Below are 19,262 nucleotides of genomic sequence, written 5' to 3' on the forward strand. Positions count from 1 at the left end.
CAGAGTGGGAACACAAGTGGCTATTTCTGTATCAGCACTTTGAGTAATCCCAGCATCGCTACAAGTCTGCCCTGTCAGACAAAGGTTTTGAAAATGTAAAGGTAGAGTCTGGACCCAGTTGCACTGAAAAACCTAATTCTGTACTGCACAGCAAGAAACGAAGCCATGCATGTTGCAATCAAGTTGACTTTGCAGTATCTCCTAGAAAGATTGCGTGAGAAGGCAGGCCCCTCATAAAACAACTCCCCTTATTTGGCACATCAGTTGTCTGGTTTGGAGCTGGGAGTTTCACCTGAAATGTTGGTTGTTTTTTGGCAAGGAAGTGAGAGTTGGAAGTTATTTCTGAGACAGTGTTAGGACATCTTGCCTTCTTGTTGCTCCTAGCATCCATCCCTTTGCAAACAAAATGGACTTTGATTCATCTTCTACAAGAAGGCATAACTCCACTGTAACAACATCACTTCAGAAGTTGAATCTGTGAAAATCAGTCAAGCTTTATTAAAGTGTAGGCCCTGAAGATGTCCCTTGTGAAACAGAATGAAGCAGATACTAATGGGCATCTGTGCTAAATTTCAGTGGAGCAGGATCTAGTCTTGTAGCATAAGTTTTTGAAAGACTGCAGTTGTGAGGAAATATTCCCATAGTTATATTCAGTAGATCTCTGGGCCTATTTTCCCCTTTAATTCTTGCTTCTGTATAAACTTTTAGGTGGTGTACAGGGATAGGTAACACAGAGACCCCGAATGTTGAAAGAACTGAAACAACCTTACAATTCTATAATTCTAGGAATTGTTTACTCTTCAGTTTCAGGTTTCTGCCAAGCATTCATGGATCAACAGAAGGTCCTATGATACTGAATTCTAAGATGTATGGAGTGTACAGAACTGAGAAGTTAGTTACTTAACACTAGGCATTTTCAGCCCTCTGTAGCCCTACGTTATGTGGCTGTTAGAGGGTTGGCAACATACATTTCTGCTTAGGAAACCTATGGCAAAATATAGCAAGGTAACATGCAGGTGGTGACTGGGATCTTCTCTAGCTTATACTATTCAGTAGCCAAAGTTTATTGAATATTCTTCACTGTATTTGTTTTATAGGTGTTCCTTTGTGGAGTGGGTTCTGCGCAGAGCTGATGCACAGTCAGTTTGGACTGTGAAAATGTGTAGTATAAAAAGGTGGAACCAAATGTGGAAACCAAAGGATAAAATGTATCTTAAGTGTTTTCTACAACAAATGGAAAGTGTGTGTTTTTTAGTCACAGAAGAGTTTAAGATGTTATTTTTATATATATATATATATATATATATATATATATATATATATATATATATATATGTAAGGTGACCATTTATGCATCACTTCCCCCCCCCCCAGATTTGCATAACATTTACATTATGCTATTTTATATGTAGAGGTGCAGATTTAAAAATAATAATTTTAATAGAAATGCAATGCATTTCACCTTAGTGGTGAGAACTGTGACCTGTGTGCCTGCTCAGTCGGTTGTCTAGGTTGGTAGCTATTGTCAAGCAACTTCAGGGGTCCTGCTTTCCTTTTTAGAAGAGTTTGGATTTGATATCCCGCCTTTCACTCCCCTTCAGGAGTCTCAAAGCGGCTAACAATCTCCTTTCCCTTCCTCCCCCACAACAAACACTCTGTGAGGTGAGTGGGGCTGAGAGACTTCAAAGAAGTGTGACTGGCCCAAGGTCACCCAGCAGCTGCATGTGGAGGAGCGGAGACGCGAACCCGGTTACCCAGATTACGTGACTACCACTCTTAACCACTACACCACACTGGCTCTTATGGTTCTTTATCTTTAAAAAGGCATCTCTTCCAATAGAGGACTGTCCTCTGAAAAGTAGAACATGTGGCCACCCTATCAAGAAGTTATAGTCAGGTAGTCCTAGCTGGGGCCCTGTCCCCAAATCATCATCTTTTTATTGTCTCCAGATGAGGCCTCAGGCACTGTTTTTGGTTCTGAAAGCCTCAGTTTCTTGCTTTCTGCAAACATAATTGTGTGGGGGAAAATACAAACAGTGCCGAATTCAAAATTGTAGATGAGAAGTGTGATTAAATTGTGTATGTATGACTTGCCGGAAATGCACTAGAAGTAAACAGGTTGGACAAGGAATGCAAAAAATATCCCTGCCATCCCCTGGAAGTATCACATACATTGCTTGGGTTCTGAGCCTTTTGCAAGTGTTCTTACTCCAAAAATGATAGAATGATAGAAGCATCTTTTTTTAAGAGTAACATTTAGCAACTCCTGCATCTGAAAAGGGTATTTGGAGTTTATGTGGAGAGTCGAGTAAACTGTTCCACACAGCTCCATCCTGTATACCTTTCACTGCCTTGGGGCAAGCTGATTATATTAATGAGACTTCTGCACCTGCAAGTGATTTACTGGGTGTACGAAATGAAGACGCAGAAACTTCAGCCAAGTTATCCAGATTTCTGTGTCAGTGGCCCTGGCGTAAACCCTAATGCCTTGATTTCTCTTCGTTTGCAGGAGCATTGCTGCTGGGGGGGATTCTCTACTCCTGGCAGTTCCCTCATTTCAATGCACTCAGCTGGGGGCTCCGCGAAGATTACTCCAGAGGTGGCTACTGCATGATGTCTGTCACCCACCCAGACATGTGCAGGCGGGTGGCTCTGCGTCATTGCCTCGCCTTAATTGGACTTTCATCACTGGCTCCCATCCTTGATGTCACCACGTGGACTTTCCCCATAATTTCTCTTCCCGTCAACCTGTACATTTCCTACCTCGGCTTTCGTTTCTACAGAGACGCTGACCGTGGCAGCTCCCGGAAGTTGTTTTTCTGCAGCTTGTGGCACTTGCCAATGCTCCTCTTGCTCATGCTAACTTGCAAGAAATCTTGGTACAAAAAGGACAATGAAAAGGAATCCTTGAGTTGAGACATCATGTTGAAAAACTCATGTTGCCTTTGTGATAACTATTGGCTTCAGAAGCTCCTGTTCAAAATGGCGTACATATTTCAGTTATCATGCAGCAGGGAGGTTTTCTGTTGACGTATTCAGAGAGAATATTTTGTGTCCAGTGAACACTCTCTGTGATTTTTTTCAAATTAAATAATTTGATTTGGGACACACACATGACTCTTGGATTTGATTTTCGAATGTGAGATCCTTCCGTTGACTATACGGAGATGATGCTAAGATGCATGTTATATCTTAATAGCATACTGATGAAAGAACAAATATCTAATTCTTAAGGATGTATGGCAAGCCTGCTGAATCTAGTCTGGCAACAGTTCCCACAGGTGACTCATATGCATCTACACTTTTCCACACCAGAACAGGAGGATTAGCTTAACAATATGCAAAAATCGCTCTGCCCTAGTTCTAGGAGTATATTCTCATTCTGTATGGAAAGTGGAAGGGAGTAACAGTATTTGGAGCTGAAAGAAACCAGTAGGGAGTGTCATCCTCTCAGAGATGCTATTAACCTATGAGGGTGCCAAATTTCCACCTTTATTTAAACTTTTTCTGAATATGGTATAGACAGTTCATAAAGGAAAGATACAGAGAAGTTTGACTGGAGCCATTAAAAAGCTCTTAAAAAGGAAAAACAGCCATGACTACTTGAGAGAGAGAGAAAGAGAAAGAGAGAGAATGAATAATAAGGGGTACACATACATTTTGTGTGTGTGTATGTGCGCGCGCACATGGAACATAAAGCCCCCAATGTATGTTTAAAGGCAGACCACATGCAGAAATACATTGCTTTCCCATCAGCCAGGTATTTACTCTGTACAAGCCCTCACCTCATCTCTGGTTACCAACTTAGAAGTCCTTTTGGCATTTAAGCGGATCATAAATAATAACCCTTAAAATAAAGAATGTTAGTACCTGGCAGGATTTGTAGTCAAAGCCATGGGGTTAGAAGGGCCCAACAGTTTGGGTAGCTCCAGGAATGACTCCTAGAACAAAAATCTGCCCATTGACTGGAAGTGTACAACTCAATTCTTGGTTTTCTGACAATCGGCCTGCTTGAAAGGAAACAAACTTATGCCCGGCAAATTTCCACCCCATCAGACCTTTGACAACTTTCATGCCATCCTACTTTCATAGCAGCCTTTTTGCTAGTAGGTTATGATTGCCATCCTCCATCCAGGAAGGAGCTATTCGTTGTCTGAATTTCCGTTTCCTAGAAGTGCCTCCGACTCTTATTTCCTCCAACACATCATCAAGCAACCCTGATGGAAATGGAAATACAGAGCGGATGGAATCAGCTCAGTCTGGCCACGGAGAAAACATTTTGAACCAATCTGAAACAAGGAAATAACCTTCAGGGTGTAACTACTGTGGCTGAACAACCACAGAAACAGAAGCTTGTTCACTTTATATGCCAATCTTGTTTATGGCTTCAAGATGCTAGGTTAGTTGCGTATAGTTTATTGCATTCTTTTAACGCTAGCTTTTATATCATAGTTTTTCATGTTTCCACTACTTTCAAAAAGAATATTCAAAGCACAACGATCATCTTCCTTTCATCACATACACCCCACCAAATAATTTAAGTTCATTTGGAATGTGAAGGTTTATTGGAATATATGTGAGATCAAGGTGCCTTTCTTGGAGATAGAGGGACCTAGCATAGAACAAGGACAAAACTGTTGTTATTTTACCTACTTGCATTGTTGTCTAATTGCAGGGAATGGAGAGTTACCAGAAAACATTTGGGATGTCTGAATGAACAATTTGTAGGTGAGAATTGTAGGTGAGAACTGAGGGCATCATGGCAATTAATTCACAATGCTACTCTGATCTATGTTTGCAAGAATGAGTTGAGGAGAACCTGCACAACCAATTTAACTGTCATATATACAGGTTGATCTACTTCCCCACAGATACATACACACACATCCCCAGAACACAATAGTACTATTAAAAGTACAATTCTGTATGTGTCTACTCAGAAGTAAGTCCTACTGAGTTCAGAACTTCCACACAATTCAGACCACTGCTGAACAAGCTGTAGAAGAGGTCGTACAAAGACAACAACTAATTTATTTGGCACGATTTCATGAATCCAGACCAAGCTCCCACTTAAATCAGTGGCATGACTTGTCTATTTGCAATGCTTTCAATGGGACCAAAGTAGGCTGGATCTAAACTATTGTGTCCAGAAGGCAGTCAAATCCATGGGGTAAGGGCTCAAAGGTTTTGGGTAGGCCTAGGAGTGACTCCTAGCGCAAAATCTGGCCATTCACTGGAAGCATACAGCTCACCTCTTGTTTTTCTGACAACCAGCCTTCTTGAAAGGAAATAACTTCTGCCGGACTAATTCCCATTCTGCCAGTGTTAGATTCTGCTATAAATTCATAAGGAACAAGTTCTGGCTTCCAACTGCAATAATACTAGCCTAACTTACTGGATTATTTTAAGAATTGCTGAAATAATGTATGTGACATACTCTCGACAATCTAAAATACTAAAGAAATACATGCTAATGCTGCGATCCTATGCTTACTTGCTGAGATTAATCTCTCAGTAGGGCTTGCTTCTAAGTAGCAGGGGTTTCCAATGAAGAACAAATGAATAACCGAAACACGGGTCCTCTCAAATACAACTAATTTCATTGTTCCAATATGGAGTTGTCTTGCTTCCACTATCAGTTTTGCTAATAAAGCTTTCCTTGGCCTGGTTGTCTTTATGCGCAGAGATTCCCATGAGATCAAGGTTGTGGGCAGGCAGGGGAAGCATAGGAAATACCACGCCCGATCAAAACATCATGTTATCCATTTTGAAACTGCAACAGATTTCTTCCTTTCTCTGTTTTAAAGTGTAGCCAGTGGTTGTGTGTGACTTTGTGCAACCACACCTTCAATCCAGAGTGGTTTCTTTCTGAATTTGAAAAGAGCTGTAGGATAATGGGCAATTGTGTCCATGACCCTTTTTCTTTCCCAGTAAACCATTAGAGATTGCCACCTGGCCAGTTTTTTTCTGCCACCTGATTGCTTTTCTAATACTGAATCGATGACAGTCAATGGACAGCTTCTAAATGTGCATATATTTATATTAATGAAATACCATAATGCACCAGTGGCTATTATTTTGTTTTCCTCAGGGGTAGGGGAAGACTCCTGATCACAGAAGTGAGAAAATGGGAAATTATTGATCTGATCTACCATTGCTTGAGGGCCTGTGGCCATTAATATTCCCAGAAACCAGCTTTTGATACTCAAAGGTGGGAACTCATGTAATCATGTGTTACCTGGCTCTCCCATGTTTTTCATCTTTTTAAATGATTCTAAACAAGGAGATGGAAGAGGTGGAGGTAGAATAAGCACACACCTTGCCCTAGTAACTCCCAAAAGTCCAACATCTCAGTCACCTGAGCATCATATCCCATTGTAACAAATGTCCAGAACAGCAGCTGTGATAGCCTGTTGCAGCGAAAACAACTGTGGTTTGTGGCAGGCTAACGACTTAATTGATTATGGCACAAGCATTGTGTGTACCACAATATACACCTCTGTGAATCTGATTGCTATGAACTCGGCCTCACAATTCATTTGAAGGGCATATGCAGTGGACAAGCCAGTTGCTCAAGACATCTCTCGGAGGTGGATTTAGGGCAGCATGACCAGTTCCCCCACATAGGGCACTGATACCAAGGCAATGCCTTCCTGCCTACTTCCCAAAGCCTAGAAAGCACTCAGTTCGGGTTGGAGACGTAACGGTTCTGGCAGGGTCCTAGAGTCTCCTTCCTTCTCGAAGCCTAGTTAGCACTTGCCCTGCTTTGAGAGGGGTGAAGAAGGGCTCTAGGACCACGCTAGAGCCCTCATGCCTCCTTCCCATAGCCCAGTGCCTTGTTTACTCGGCTTTGGGGAAGCAGTGTGAAGGCTGGGAGGAGGCGTCAAATTTGGGTCTCACTTGGGGCACCATATTACCATTTCTCTTGCCTGTTTTCTTTTGAAGAAAGAAGACATTCCTCGTTGTTTTGTTTTGTTTTTTGAAGGAAGGTCAAGATGTGGACACTGCAAGAATGACTTAACACTTTGCTGGGGCGGTTCCACCGGGTTTGGTTTTCATTTATTTGAAAGGCTGCATGTTTTCAACAGAACAAGGCATCAAGACGGATGTGAGGCAATCATCCTTCCAAATGTTCCCAACTAGAAGACGGGATTGTACTGGAAGCAAGGGAAATGGTTACAAGAGGACATCAAACATTAAGTTATCTGGATTTATTTAAGTTAACTTGGGAGCAGCGGGGTATTATGTCTTACAGTGGAAAATAATAAAATGAAACTCAACAAAGAAAAGCATTAAGCATGACACATTGGAAAGAAATGGCAAATGTATAATTACCAAACTGGGGAGACGATTGTCTGGGCTCCAGCATTACCGAGAAGGAATAAGAAGGAATGAGAGTCTATCTGAAGCTGAGCCAGCAACGTAGCATTTCTTACAAGACAACAGACACTACTTGAAGCTGTATTAACAGCATCTTCAGCCTGCCAGACGGGAGGGGGTAATAGTCTTGTTTTATTTGGCACTAAGTAGGTCTCCAGTGCAGTATTGTGTCCAGTTGTGGTCACCACTTTTAAAGACGGATTAGACTAAACTGAAAACGATTCTGAGGGAAGCAACAAAACTGACACTTTGGAATGCATGACACAGGAGGGGGGAAACTGTAGAAACTTGTCGCGGTTAGTTAGCCTAGAGGAAAGAAGGGTGGATGGAAAGAAATGATAGCAGCTCTCGGGTATCTAGACATGCAGGGAAGGAAAACCTGGAGCAGCTCCTCCCCAAAGGCCCACTTCTGACTGAAGTGGTAAGCCAACATCTGCGTTGCCCTGCTTCGAATTGCAGGTGAGGGCTGACAGTTGTGCCAGTGGTATAGTGGCATCATGCACAGTGCAACCCAGATTCATGTTCTGGCAGGTGCATGCCTTTCTGTCTCTTTGGAGAAGGAGTGTCACTCTGTTGTAGAGCACCTGCTCTGCATGAAAAAAATGTCATTGGCATCTCCATTTAGAGCTGGGGAAAACTTCTGACTGAAGAGACATTGCTAGTTGGTGTAGAGTAGACAATCATGGGCTAGATCAGGCATGTCCAAAGTCCATTTTGGGGGCCTAATTCAGTCCGCCGGTCAGTTTAATCTGGCCCCTGTGGCAGTTAATTTCCTGGGGTAAAATCCTCAAGAACGTCAATCCTAAAAAAAGGTTAAAAACTTTGGTCGGCCCTCACGGCCCTTAACTTCATCAAATCTGGCCCTCTTTGGAAAAGGTCTGGACACCACTGGGCTAGATAGACCAATGAATTGACCTGTTATAAGGCAGCTGTGTTTCATAACTGCATATTTCTCCATCAGGAAGATTCAGAAAACTAGATGTCAAAGAGAAATCTTCTAGAATATCCTTCTGCCCAACATACTAGTTTTCTATGAGTAGAAAACTTTTCTTTCTTTCTTTCTTTCTTTCTTTCTTTCTTTCTTTCTTTCTTTCTTTCTTCCAACTCAAATGGCACTGTCAAGACACAGGTTTAAAACCTCAGGGAAACAAGGACATGAGGGAAGCACTGAAAGGACAAGAGGCATCAAATTAAAGTTTCAGCAGAGCTGAAATCAGGTGACTACCTTCCTAACTGTAAGAAGTGGGCCACAGAATAAGTTAACTGTGGAAGTTGGGCAATTTATTTCTGGAGGCTTTTAAAGGGAGGCTCCATGAGGTCAGCTCTTGTGGTTCTATGCACTGGCATTCTTATAGATCCCCCAGGGGAAATGATACATTGCTAGGCTTTCAAATTAAGAGCTCATTCTAATGCCCTGTTTCTTTCTTGCCACTTAGTTATGGCTAGAAAAAAACTTTTGCCCAAAGCACACCAATTTATATAACATAGGTATAGATGATAGATTAGATAGATAGATAGATAGATAGATAGATAGATAGATAGATAGATAGATAGATAGATAGCCTTTTTCCCAAATTGGACTTACGACATTTAAAATAATTAAATGCACAGGAATAAAAACAAACTAGTTAAAAACAATAGATTTGTTGATGTTGATGTTGATGTTTTGAAGGTAACATGCTGGTCTTGCAGGGAGGGATTTTAAATGAAACATTTAAGTGAGCAAGTTTCCATTCATCAGAGGGCTGTGAATGGTTTCCCTGGCCCACTTCAAAAGACCGGGGCAGTGTGTCCGCTGGGGTACTACTCATTCAGGGGCACTACAGGAGATGTGAAAACATCTGCTCAAGTCAGGCCGGCGTCTTTCAGGACTGTTTTCCCCTTGCTAATAATTGTCTGTGTTCTGTCATCTAGAAAGGGGACTTTGTATGTTGTCTCCCAGGTATTCTAATGCTAATTTGTTTAGTTAAAAAGAGAGGAGGCTAAACAGATGTGAGCCATTTGGTTAGGTTGTAGTTCATTTGTTAGAAAGTGCAAAGGCTTCTTGGGAGGATATTAAATATTACCTTAGCTATTCATGAACACTTCATATTTCAAGAGAGGGAGGGCGGCAGGGATTGCACTCAATAAATCAAGCTTTTTTTTAAAAAAAAAAAGAATGATGGAAAAAAGCAAACATTTGATAAATCTATGTCATTATGCCTGCAGATCAAAGGGCTTTACATATGTATTTATGCAAGTGGCAACCTAGGAGACAATAATAACAAACATAGATCTCCGGCGGCTTTGCGAAAATAAAAATTAGCCTGTTCTAATCTGTAATTATCTGGGAAATGTGCAAGGCAGGAGGTTGCTGGCTGCAGGAGTGTTTCAGCTTGGTAAAACCAAAGGGATGAAACGGCTTCCACTCAGTTGCCAAATCCCAGGAAACACTGAAACTGGCAAATGTTGCTAAGCACAATGCATATAGTTTGGGGTAGTTAGATGTCTGTCACTACATTGTACTAGTATTTTTGAGCAAAATATAAATGGGGCTGGTTTAATAAATAGGAAATCTAATGTGCTTTTAGGATATTTGCATATATAACATAATCAGGCCACAATCTTATGCCCATTTACCTGAGATTGTCCAGTGTTTATTATTCCTAAGCAGACATGCAAAAATAGCCAGCTATAACTCCCTCTCTTGAGTTTTGTGTGCTGTTGATATGAGATAGAAATCAGAAGAGAGTCATTTTTTAATCAGTTGTACTCTATGAGCTGGGTTTGCATTCCATGTGATTTTAAGCAACAGCAACAACAGGCTTCAGATGTTAAAGTACTTCTCGATTATGCCTGTAGAATCTCTGCCCAATCTTAGGCTTTACAGCAGCCTTCCTAAATCTGGTGCCTACAAAATTCCATCAGCACCATATATATACAGTGGTACTTCGGGTTACATACACTTCAGGTTACAGACTCCGCTAACCCAGAAATAGTGCTTCAGGTTAAGAACTTTGCGTCAAGATAAGAACAGAAATCGGGCTCCAGCAGCGCAGCAGCAGCAGGAGGCCCCATTAGCTAAAGTGGTGCTTCAGGTTAAGAACAGTTTCAGGTTAAGAACGGACCTCCAGAACAAATTAAGTACTTAACCCGAGGTATCACTGTAGCACAGTTGGGCTAGCTGGTACTGACGAAGGTTGCTTTACATTATGATCCTATGCAAATCAGAAGTCCCACAAATTTCAGTAAATATAACAATGGCAGATTGATCCTCCACTTGTTGACTTGGAAGCGACTCTCACCGTTTTATATCTTCTCGTAATCAATGGGCTTCCTTCCTCAATTCTAGAAAAATAATAGAAGGGAACAAAAGGGTCAGCTAGTCCAACCCTCTGCAACGCAGGACTCTTTTGCCCAACATGGGGCTCAAACCCACGACTCTGAAATGAAGAATCTCATGCTCTACCAACTGAGCTACATAAGTCCCCATAACTTTTGATGCATCAGTTCCAGTGTAAATAGTTAATGAATACGGAAAAGATCCATCAGTTTGATTGGCCCAAACATTAAAAGTTCATAAAAGGGCATTGTTCTCTCTCTCTGTCTGTCTGTCTGGCTAGAGTGAACACACTGTGTATTTGTGCTCTAAAAAGAGAAATGGAAGTGAAGGACTTTATTTATTTATTTATTTACTTACTTACTTACTTACTTACTTTTCTTCCTTGTTTGATGCAACCACAATTGTTCTCTGTGTCTTTCCATTCCCCAGCACTGTTTCAGATATTCCAGCCATTCGATTTCTACCTCTTCCCTCGAGCAATGTCCACACTCCATCCATCTCACTAAAAAATAAAAAAAATAAAAAGTTCTTTGACATCCAGCCCACATTTTTTCTTGACTCAACTCTGTCATGTCACTCCTACTCATCTCTCCTTGGAGCACTGGAAAACACTCCTCCCCATTCAAGCCAAATGGCATTGAGCCAGCAAAGAACGGTGTTTGCAGAAAGAGGGATCAAAACTTTAGGGGCAGGTCAGAGAAAAAAAAAAAAAAAAGTATAATGACTTCCGGTTTCTTGGGAGAAGAAATGGAGCTGACTGGGTGTTTATGACGGAGAATAAGAGTACACCCCGAACCCACTCAGCCAATGAAACCCAAAGGAGGGAGTTGTGTTACAGCATGAAAATGATTCCCTTTGGCTGAACATGGCAACATTTCAAAATGAAGTTAGGCCTGATTTACACATTACAGACATAAGAGACTGCTTGAAATTGCTCCACTACTTGGCTGATACAACCACAGAGCTGAAGGAAAAATTAAAATGACAAACACCCTGAAATTCTGATATGAAACTATAAAAGCCGCAAGTGGTGTGGAATGGCCACAGAAATGGGGAAACAAATCCACTCTCTCCATGCATCTCTGTGATGCCCACTTGTTTCTGCTCCCCAAAATGACCACATTGCAATGTGCATTGGAACTGGGACCTGTTGGTCACAAAGGGGAAAGCTATTAGTATGCAATTTTCAGTTCAAATGTCCAAAAGGAGTTCTAATGCTATGATGAAAATGGAGTATTGAAGAAGAAGAAGAGGAGTTTGGATTTGATATCCCGCTTTATCACTACCCGAAGGAGTCTCAAAGCGGCTAACATTCTCCTTTCCCTTCCTCCCCCACAACAAACACTCTGTGAGGTGAGTGGGGCTGAGAGACTTCAGAGAAGTGTGACTAGCCCAAGGTCCCCCAGCAGCTGCATGTGGAGGAGCGGAGACGCGAACCCGGTTCACCAGATTACGAGTCCACCGCTCTTAACCACTACACCACACTGGCAGCCCACTGATTCAATCCAGGACAACAGCCACATAGTAGCTGAAACATAGATATCAGCCCTTGTTCTACCAGAATCAGAGCAAATGCTGCTCTGTTTTTAAGCAAACCCAGGGCTAGGACAGCTCATTTTGAAAGGGAATTAATTTCATTTCCATTTCATGCCCTCCAAAAGGAAATTCAGTCCAGTTCACGTTTGCCTCCTTCAAAAAAGAACTAATTCGATTTGAGTTCAATTTGCAATTCATTCATGTGGTACTCGGCATTTTCTCCAGCTAAAGTTTAAAATATAGTTAAGCAAACTAAGAAACCATCTGAACGCACATGGAGTGTAATGTGAATAATGTTGTCATTTATTTTCCCAGTGATTGTACTCTTTCAGCTTAAACAGCAGCATCAGTTCTCAGATACTGTTGGTACAAATAGTAGGCACAGTGGCTGCAGTCAAACACAAGAGTTAAGTGTGATGAAACGTGTGTGTGTGTGTGTGTGTGTGTGTGTGTGTGTTGAATTGAATTTAAAATTACCCAAAGTTCCACCACAATAGGAACTTAATTCACATTCAGTTCACCCAGAAATTATAAGAACTTTCAGATGTAATTTAGAGATTTTTTGAATTAATTCAGTAAATTAGTATGAATTAGCTCATTCCAGGCGCACTAGGCTGCTTAGATCAACATATGAAAGGAAATAATGTCAGAGGCACTTTGTCTCATACCCATTCTTAAGAGCATTGAGAGTAGGTCCAAATGCATATCAAAAGAACAACAGTACAGCTCACTCCAGGGATGGATTGGGGAAGCCAGGAGATGTAGAGGGCTACAAAATGTGGGTGTGACTTCTATAGTGACTTCTATAGTACTTACTCAGTCCTTGGCTGGGGCTGCTGAGTAAATGATTCCTGACCTGAGACTCCCTTTTTCTCTCTTTCTTCCACTGGCTGGAGGAACATGAGGGTATGTGAGGGGTGTGACTATAGGCCCAAGACTTTTCTCAGTTAAGACACAAACCACCATTAGTGTGAAAGGGGGGAAACCACATTCACATTCTAATAACAAAGACATGAGACAAAAGATGCAAATAATTAGCTGCCAATTCACTCTTTAACATGTTGAATCAAACAGCCACCATAAGTAACATTCAGACTAGGTCAAATCCTACAGAAAAGACTAAATAAAGTGCAGTCTTGCCAATCAACCCTATCTAAGCAAACAAATACAAAGTCATGTCAACCTCTTTCTCTTTATTGGTCCAGATTGAGATTTTATGTTAGCCACTTGGAGACTAAGGAAAGAACTGGAGATAAGGGGAGGGGGAGCAACTAATAATCTACTATAGATGGTAATTAGGCTCTGAACTTCCATGCCTACAAAAGACTCATAAATTGTGAAAGACAAGCTGCATCATTCCTCAAGTGACCGGGGAGCCCAGGTCCATCTGTGTACCACACACAACCCAAAAGAATGGCCGCATGAAGAATGGGACTGTTCTTACATACACAACATGGAAGTTGGAACCAGTTTGCTGCATGATCCCCGGGCATCATTACTCAGAAGTAAACCTCACTGAGTTCAAGGAGACCTACACCCTTGTAAATGTGCTCACAACTGTAGCCTTAAATTATTTTAACATGTCTTTTTGCACCAGACCTCAACTGGGATCAAATACACAGATCAGTTGCAACTCAATCCATCTGCAGCGTGAAAGTTTTCTAACCACATATTTTTCTTGTTGCACAATTTGAGATTTGATGATGCCCGATTTGAAAAGCCTTGATTCAATCAGAGGCATTTTATTTAATTTTTATTTAAAAAAAATTAAAGCTTTTCTTGGTTTACAAAAGTACATGCCTTTTTCAGGCTGTACAGTCTTTCTTACAAATCAGTTACATTTGTTGTGAGACATTAGTGTTGAGTACAGTATAAGGGTGGAGAGAGGAGGGATGGTGAGGCTTATATTCTTTTATATTTTATATTCTTTTATACAGTGTACATGTGGGGTTTTGTGTCAGCATCAACGGGGTTGGTTCCCTTTCTGTTTGTTTATTACACATCCTTGGTGGTGAGAGGTTTTGGGGGGCAGGGTGTGGTTAGTTGTCTGTGGTTGGCTGCAGTGGGGTTTGTTTGCATTTGTGAGGGGGGGGGAGGTTTTGTTGGGTCAGGTAAACTAGATTGCTTTATATGCTGTTAGTGGAGTCTTGTTGTTGTCTTGTTGGGCTGTGTATGTGAATGGGGTGAAGGTGTCCACTTCTATTTGTCCCCATGACAGTTTCAGTTTATTGGTTAGCTTTTCTGGTAAGGCCGTTCCCCATACAATTCGATACCATTGGTCCTTGTTTACTCCTGACAGGCCTCTCCAGTGTCTGGCTATGAGCCTTCTGGCTGCTGAGAGATGGTGGGTTATAAGCTCTGTATAATGTGAGTGGTCATTATGATCTTGGAAGATGTTCAGTAGGGCCAGTTCTGGGGTGAGTTCTAATACCTGATTAGTTCTTTTGCATATCTCTTGTAGGACTGCTGTCCAGAAGGGTTGAATATACAGTGGTACCTCGGGTTACATACACTTCAGGTTACATACGCTTCAGGTTACAGACTCTGCTAACCCAGAAATAGTACCTCGGGTTAAGAACTTTGCTTCAGGATGAGAACAGAAATCGTGCTTTGGCGGCGCAGCGGCAGCAGGAGACTCCATTAGCTAAAGTAGTGTCTCAGGTTAAGAACAGTTTCAGGTTAAGAACGGACCTCTGGAACTAATTAAGTACTTAACCCGAGGTACCACTGTATTGGGCAAGCCTTCCTGGACTTTTCTAGAAAAAATGAAATTGACCTCTTCTGTCACTTCCTGCCTCTTGGAGATGATGTGATTGGCTCCCAATGCTTCCAGGCAAAGAAAGAAGGCAGAAGGGGATTCCACATGCCCCAATAAACTCCTGGAATAAAGCTGCCCTCCAAGGGGCCCATCTAAATAAGAGCCCTGGCCCTTTTCTACAGAGAGAAGTTACAGGAAAGGATCCAGATGCTGGCAGGGAAATCTGTTAAATGGTGATGGGAGGGTTATCCTCCCAAAAGCCAAAAGGTGTATGTCATCAGGGCTAGTTGAAGCTCTGGGGTATTGGCCTGGAGTCTCTGAAAAGTCTCTGTGCCTGCAGCCTGTGCAACAGAGCCAGGGCGGAGGAAGCCTTTGCATTGCACTGGGAGTCTGTTAGCCATGAATCATTCCTGGGGGGGAGGGATGGAAGAAGCCAACTTGCACAGCCCCTAACCAGATCCCCAGTGAATTTTACAAACTGTCCACAAGGCCAATATTATTTTCTATAAAGGCAATATTGTAAAGAACACAGTACTCAGGTCCACTTGCTCTAGCAAAATAAAGGTCATCCCCCCTCCAAGCCCAAGCAGGGTGAGTTTGCTGCTAAGGAACGGCACCTGCAAGTTGACTTCAGAACACACCCACCCACCACTGCCACATTCATCCCAGGCTACAAAGCGCTGCTTGGCCGGGATCTGGGCTGGGCTTGACTTTCCTGCCGGAAAAGAAAGCCCAGCTGCTGATCTGCAAGGCTGTAACTGATCTACCCCGGGAGGCCTCTCCGGAGTGCCGTTCCGTGCAGACACACACCCTTTCCCAGCATCTAAGCACCACTCCGGAGGAAAATGCGAGAGAATCTCTGCTTCGTTTTTCCCACCCGCAGAGAGTGTTGAAACTGGATCAGGAACGCCTGTTCGTTTTGTGTTGACGGCCAGGAGATGAGATGAGCTGAACCAAACTGAAGAGGTCCCTTCCTCCTCTGGAAGCTGCCTTGTGTGAGTCTCTACGGACTGATGACGCTGCCAGCATCGTTATGCATTGGGAATGACTCCTGGCAGGACCTTTGCGATCAAACGGTGAGGCGCGCAAATTCTGGCGCGGAAGCAAGGCCCTCCCCTTTGACACCGAAGTACTGGGAGCGAAAGCGCTCCCCAACTATTCCCGGGAACACATTTCGGAAGAAAAGGCGCTTTCGTCCTTACGATTCTGTGCACAGTTACTTGGGAATACGCCCCGTTGCGATCAGTGAGGTTTCCTTGCAAGGAAGCGCTCGCAGACCTAAAGGCTGAAGTGATGGGCAGCAGCAAGGGTTGCCATATTTTGAAGAGCAAAAAAGAGGACACATGATTTTGCCGACTTCTACTTTTAACTGTGGATCGCTATGACGATTCTACCCACGGAAGAGAGGACATGCCCTGGAAAAAGAGGACCTATGGGACCCCGAGGATCATCTAGTCCAACTCCCTGCAATTATTATTATTTTATATATTTATTAAATTTATATGCCGCTCTTCCTCACAAGATCTCAGGGCACTTCACAGAGTAAAATACAAGATGAAAACACAGGTAAATAATTTAAACAAAAACAGCAAAACAGTAACTCCCCTTCCCACATAATATAGCAATGCAGGAATCTCAACTATATCTAAGATTTAGGCACGTTTGCTGAACAGCTGCGATCATGTGCACGTTTGTCCACAACTCAGTGGCGCTTACTTCTGAGTAAGGGTGCCTAGGATCAGGCTGGGTAGGTACCACCATCGCTGCTGCCTGGGACGTGGTTTTAGGACCGCGATCTTCCAGGGAACTGTCTTGCCCTGAAATCTGTAAGCGCCACCCTCAAGTGCCAAGCGGTGTCCACGTCAGTGAATAGCTACCAGCCCTTCTTGTTTCGCCAGCAACGCCTCTTCTGTCACTTATCCGTCAACCCGCACTCCAAGACATTTCACCCGCAAATTGTTCGGGTCTTTCCGCACTTACTAGTCACATTGGCAACGTTGCACTTTGAGCCAATGTTTTTAAGAGTGAATTCGGAGCTGTCTGTCTGCACCTTTGGTCCCATGTGGCTGTTATGGGAGAATGAGGGGAGGTTTTCTCTTCCACACTAATGGTCGGTTGTGCTCAAGTTGGGGAAAGTTCTGGGTCTGTAGTCCCACCACCTCGTGTTCCTCCAGCCACCAGGAGCTATGAGCATTTCGTGGGAATAACTTTTTAGCTTTGCTTATATATAATGCCTAGTATTACTGGAATTCTAACCGCATGGGAGGTTAGAAGAAATGTCCGTCTGAGCTAATCCCCGAACTCCCTTCCCTACTTGCCATGTCTCTCCTCCCAACTGAAGGACTGGCACAGGAAAGTAGCGCAAAACAGACGACTCGAAACCACACCCACCCATCCAATTTCCCCACAGAAAGTGAGCTGGTGCTTGTGCACATGCCACCCTAAAGAAAATATTGAGGATCCGTTCCAGATCTTTGACAGGTGTCAGATGGCGGGGAGGGAAGAAAAAGCGTCCTTTTGAGGAAGATATTCCGGAATAGTAGCGGAATAATGACGACGTCGTGTGGCAACACGCCAAAACATCGAAAACAGCAACAACCCCATAAAGTGCGTGTGTAGAATGGCCCTTTATTTTTGCACAAAGCCCCTCCAATGCCGACGAAGTTTTGCGCAAACTTGTGCGCAAACCCTTTCGCGTATCCAGACGCATCCCTGACGCCCAAATGTCGATTCTGAATATCTGCAAGTCTTTCATACATTCACCCGGCACTCAAACATGATCTCTCTTTCACATACACACGCACAGCTTTTTCCACAGGCTCAGTATTTTAAAAATAAAAATAAAGTCGGGGGGGGGGGGAGAGAGAGAGGAGAGGAATTTCTCAATCGTTTCCTTCGAAAAACCCCAAGAAATTAAAAGTCAGTTTTCCTGCCCCGGAAGGGAAGAAGCAAGATTAGGCAAGGAGACTCTCGGTGTCCTTATGAGTGAGGGAGCTGTGCAGATTTGGATCAACGGATTCCATTTCTCTTTGATCTCCTCATTTTGAAAGGATCTTAATGAATAGTGATCTTCTGGGGCTCCTCATCCCCTTGTGTTCTTTGAGTGGAGATGCCTCTTTCGCCATCCCCCCACTTTTAAAGGATTATTGTCAAGTTCCTGAGAAACTGAGGACTGCTGGACAATGAAATACAAATCTCTTCCCATTCCTCGAAAGAAAGCGAAGTGTTTTTTTTCTCCTAAGCAGGCTGGGGAGGGGAGCGAACCGGAGCTGCAATCCCGATCGCCACGGCTGGGGAGTCAAATCCCATTGAGATAGTGGGATTTAGGGCTGGGCTAATACGCTGAGGATTGCAGCTAATGTGAAAATTAGGAACACCTTTGGGGCATCTTGAGAATGGAGTTAAATTGAGCGAAAGATTGGTGTGTGGTATTTGGAGGTGCGGGGAAACAAGGATTGGTTTCTTCATTCCGGAGCGCACTCTTGGAATTTCTTTCCAAGACTGAAATCGTTAGAACATCCTGAAAGAACTTCCACTTCGCTGGGGTTTTCATTTGAGAGTGTCTGTTCGTGATTACTAACTTCTGTCGACTCAGTTAGAAAGTTTACGCTTGCCCCCCCCCCACCCTCTCCAAGCTTTGGCGACCCATAAAATTTCTTTCACTCCAAAAAGAGGGTTGACGGAGGGGAGAAAGAAACTTTTCTCTCGCTTTGAAAACTTGCGGGGAGCCTTCTGTCATTTTTCATGTTGCCACCACAGAAGATTCGGATCATAGGGAACTGAATTTCCTTTCCAATCTGGTTCAGCCCCCTCTACATGTCCACACACCCCTTCCCGCTCGCTCCCTTCGGCGCATTTATTGCCTTCATTTTAATGTTCGCTGGGAGCTTGCAGCAGACTTCTATTTAAACAGAATCCGATTCGGCTTCGCTTCGCTTCCACACCAGCGGTAACCACGGGATCGTTTTCGGGGATTTTGCCCCGAGTCTCATCTAGCAGTCAATTGACTTTTTGAGAAGAAGAAAAATAAGCGGAGAGAAGGCTATTATTTCTTTACATTGATTTCACTAATTTTTAATTTTTTTGCACTTTTGTCCTCCGCGATGGCCCTGTGAGGCAATGAGGTGATTTTCGTCTTAATGGTCTCTTATTCCTACCCCACCCCTCTATACCTCAAAATGTAGTTGGGGGGCTTTCTGCTCATCTTATTGCGTGGGGGGCTCTGGAATCATGTCCCCAAATCGGCACCGAAGACGTCCCCCACCC

General features: G+C 43.1%; 1 protein-coding gene across 1 annotated transcript in view; it reads left to right on the plus strand.

The window, feature by feature from the left end:
• Positions 1–3,110, plus strand: part of COX10 (cytochrome c oxidase assembly factor heme A:farnesyltransferase COX10) — a 93,938-nt gene extending 90,828 nt beyond the window's left edge. Inside the window, exon 7 of the mRNA XM_083487629.1 lies at positions 2,510–3,110. Coding sequence (XP_083343755.1) covers positions 2,510–2,916 — 407 coding nt within the window. The 3' untranslated portion in view covers positions 2,917–3,110. The remainder of the gene's footprint in view (positions 1–2,509) is intronic.
• Positions 3,111–19,262: the final 16,152 nt, after the last annotated feature.

The sequence above is a fragment of the Podarcis liolepis genome (assembly GCF_965112155.1).
Source record: "Podarcis liolepis genome assembly, chromosome: 2".
Lineage (NCBI taxonomy): Eukaryota > Metazoa > Chordata > Lepidosauria > Squamata > Lacertidae > Podarcis > Podarcis liolepis.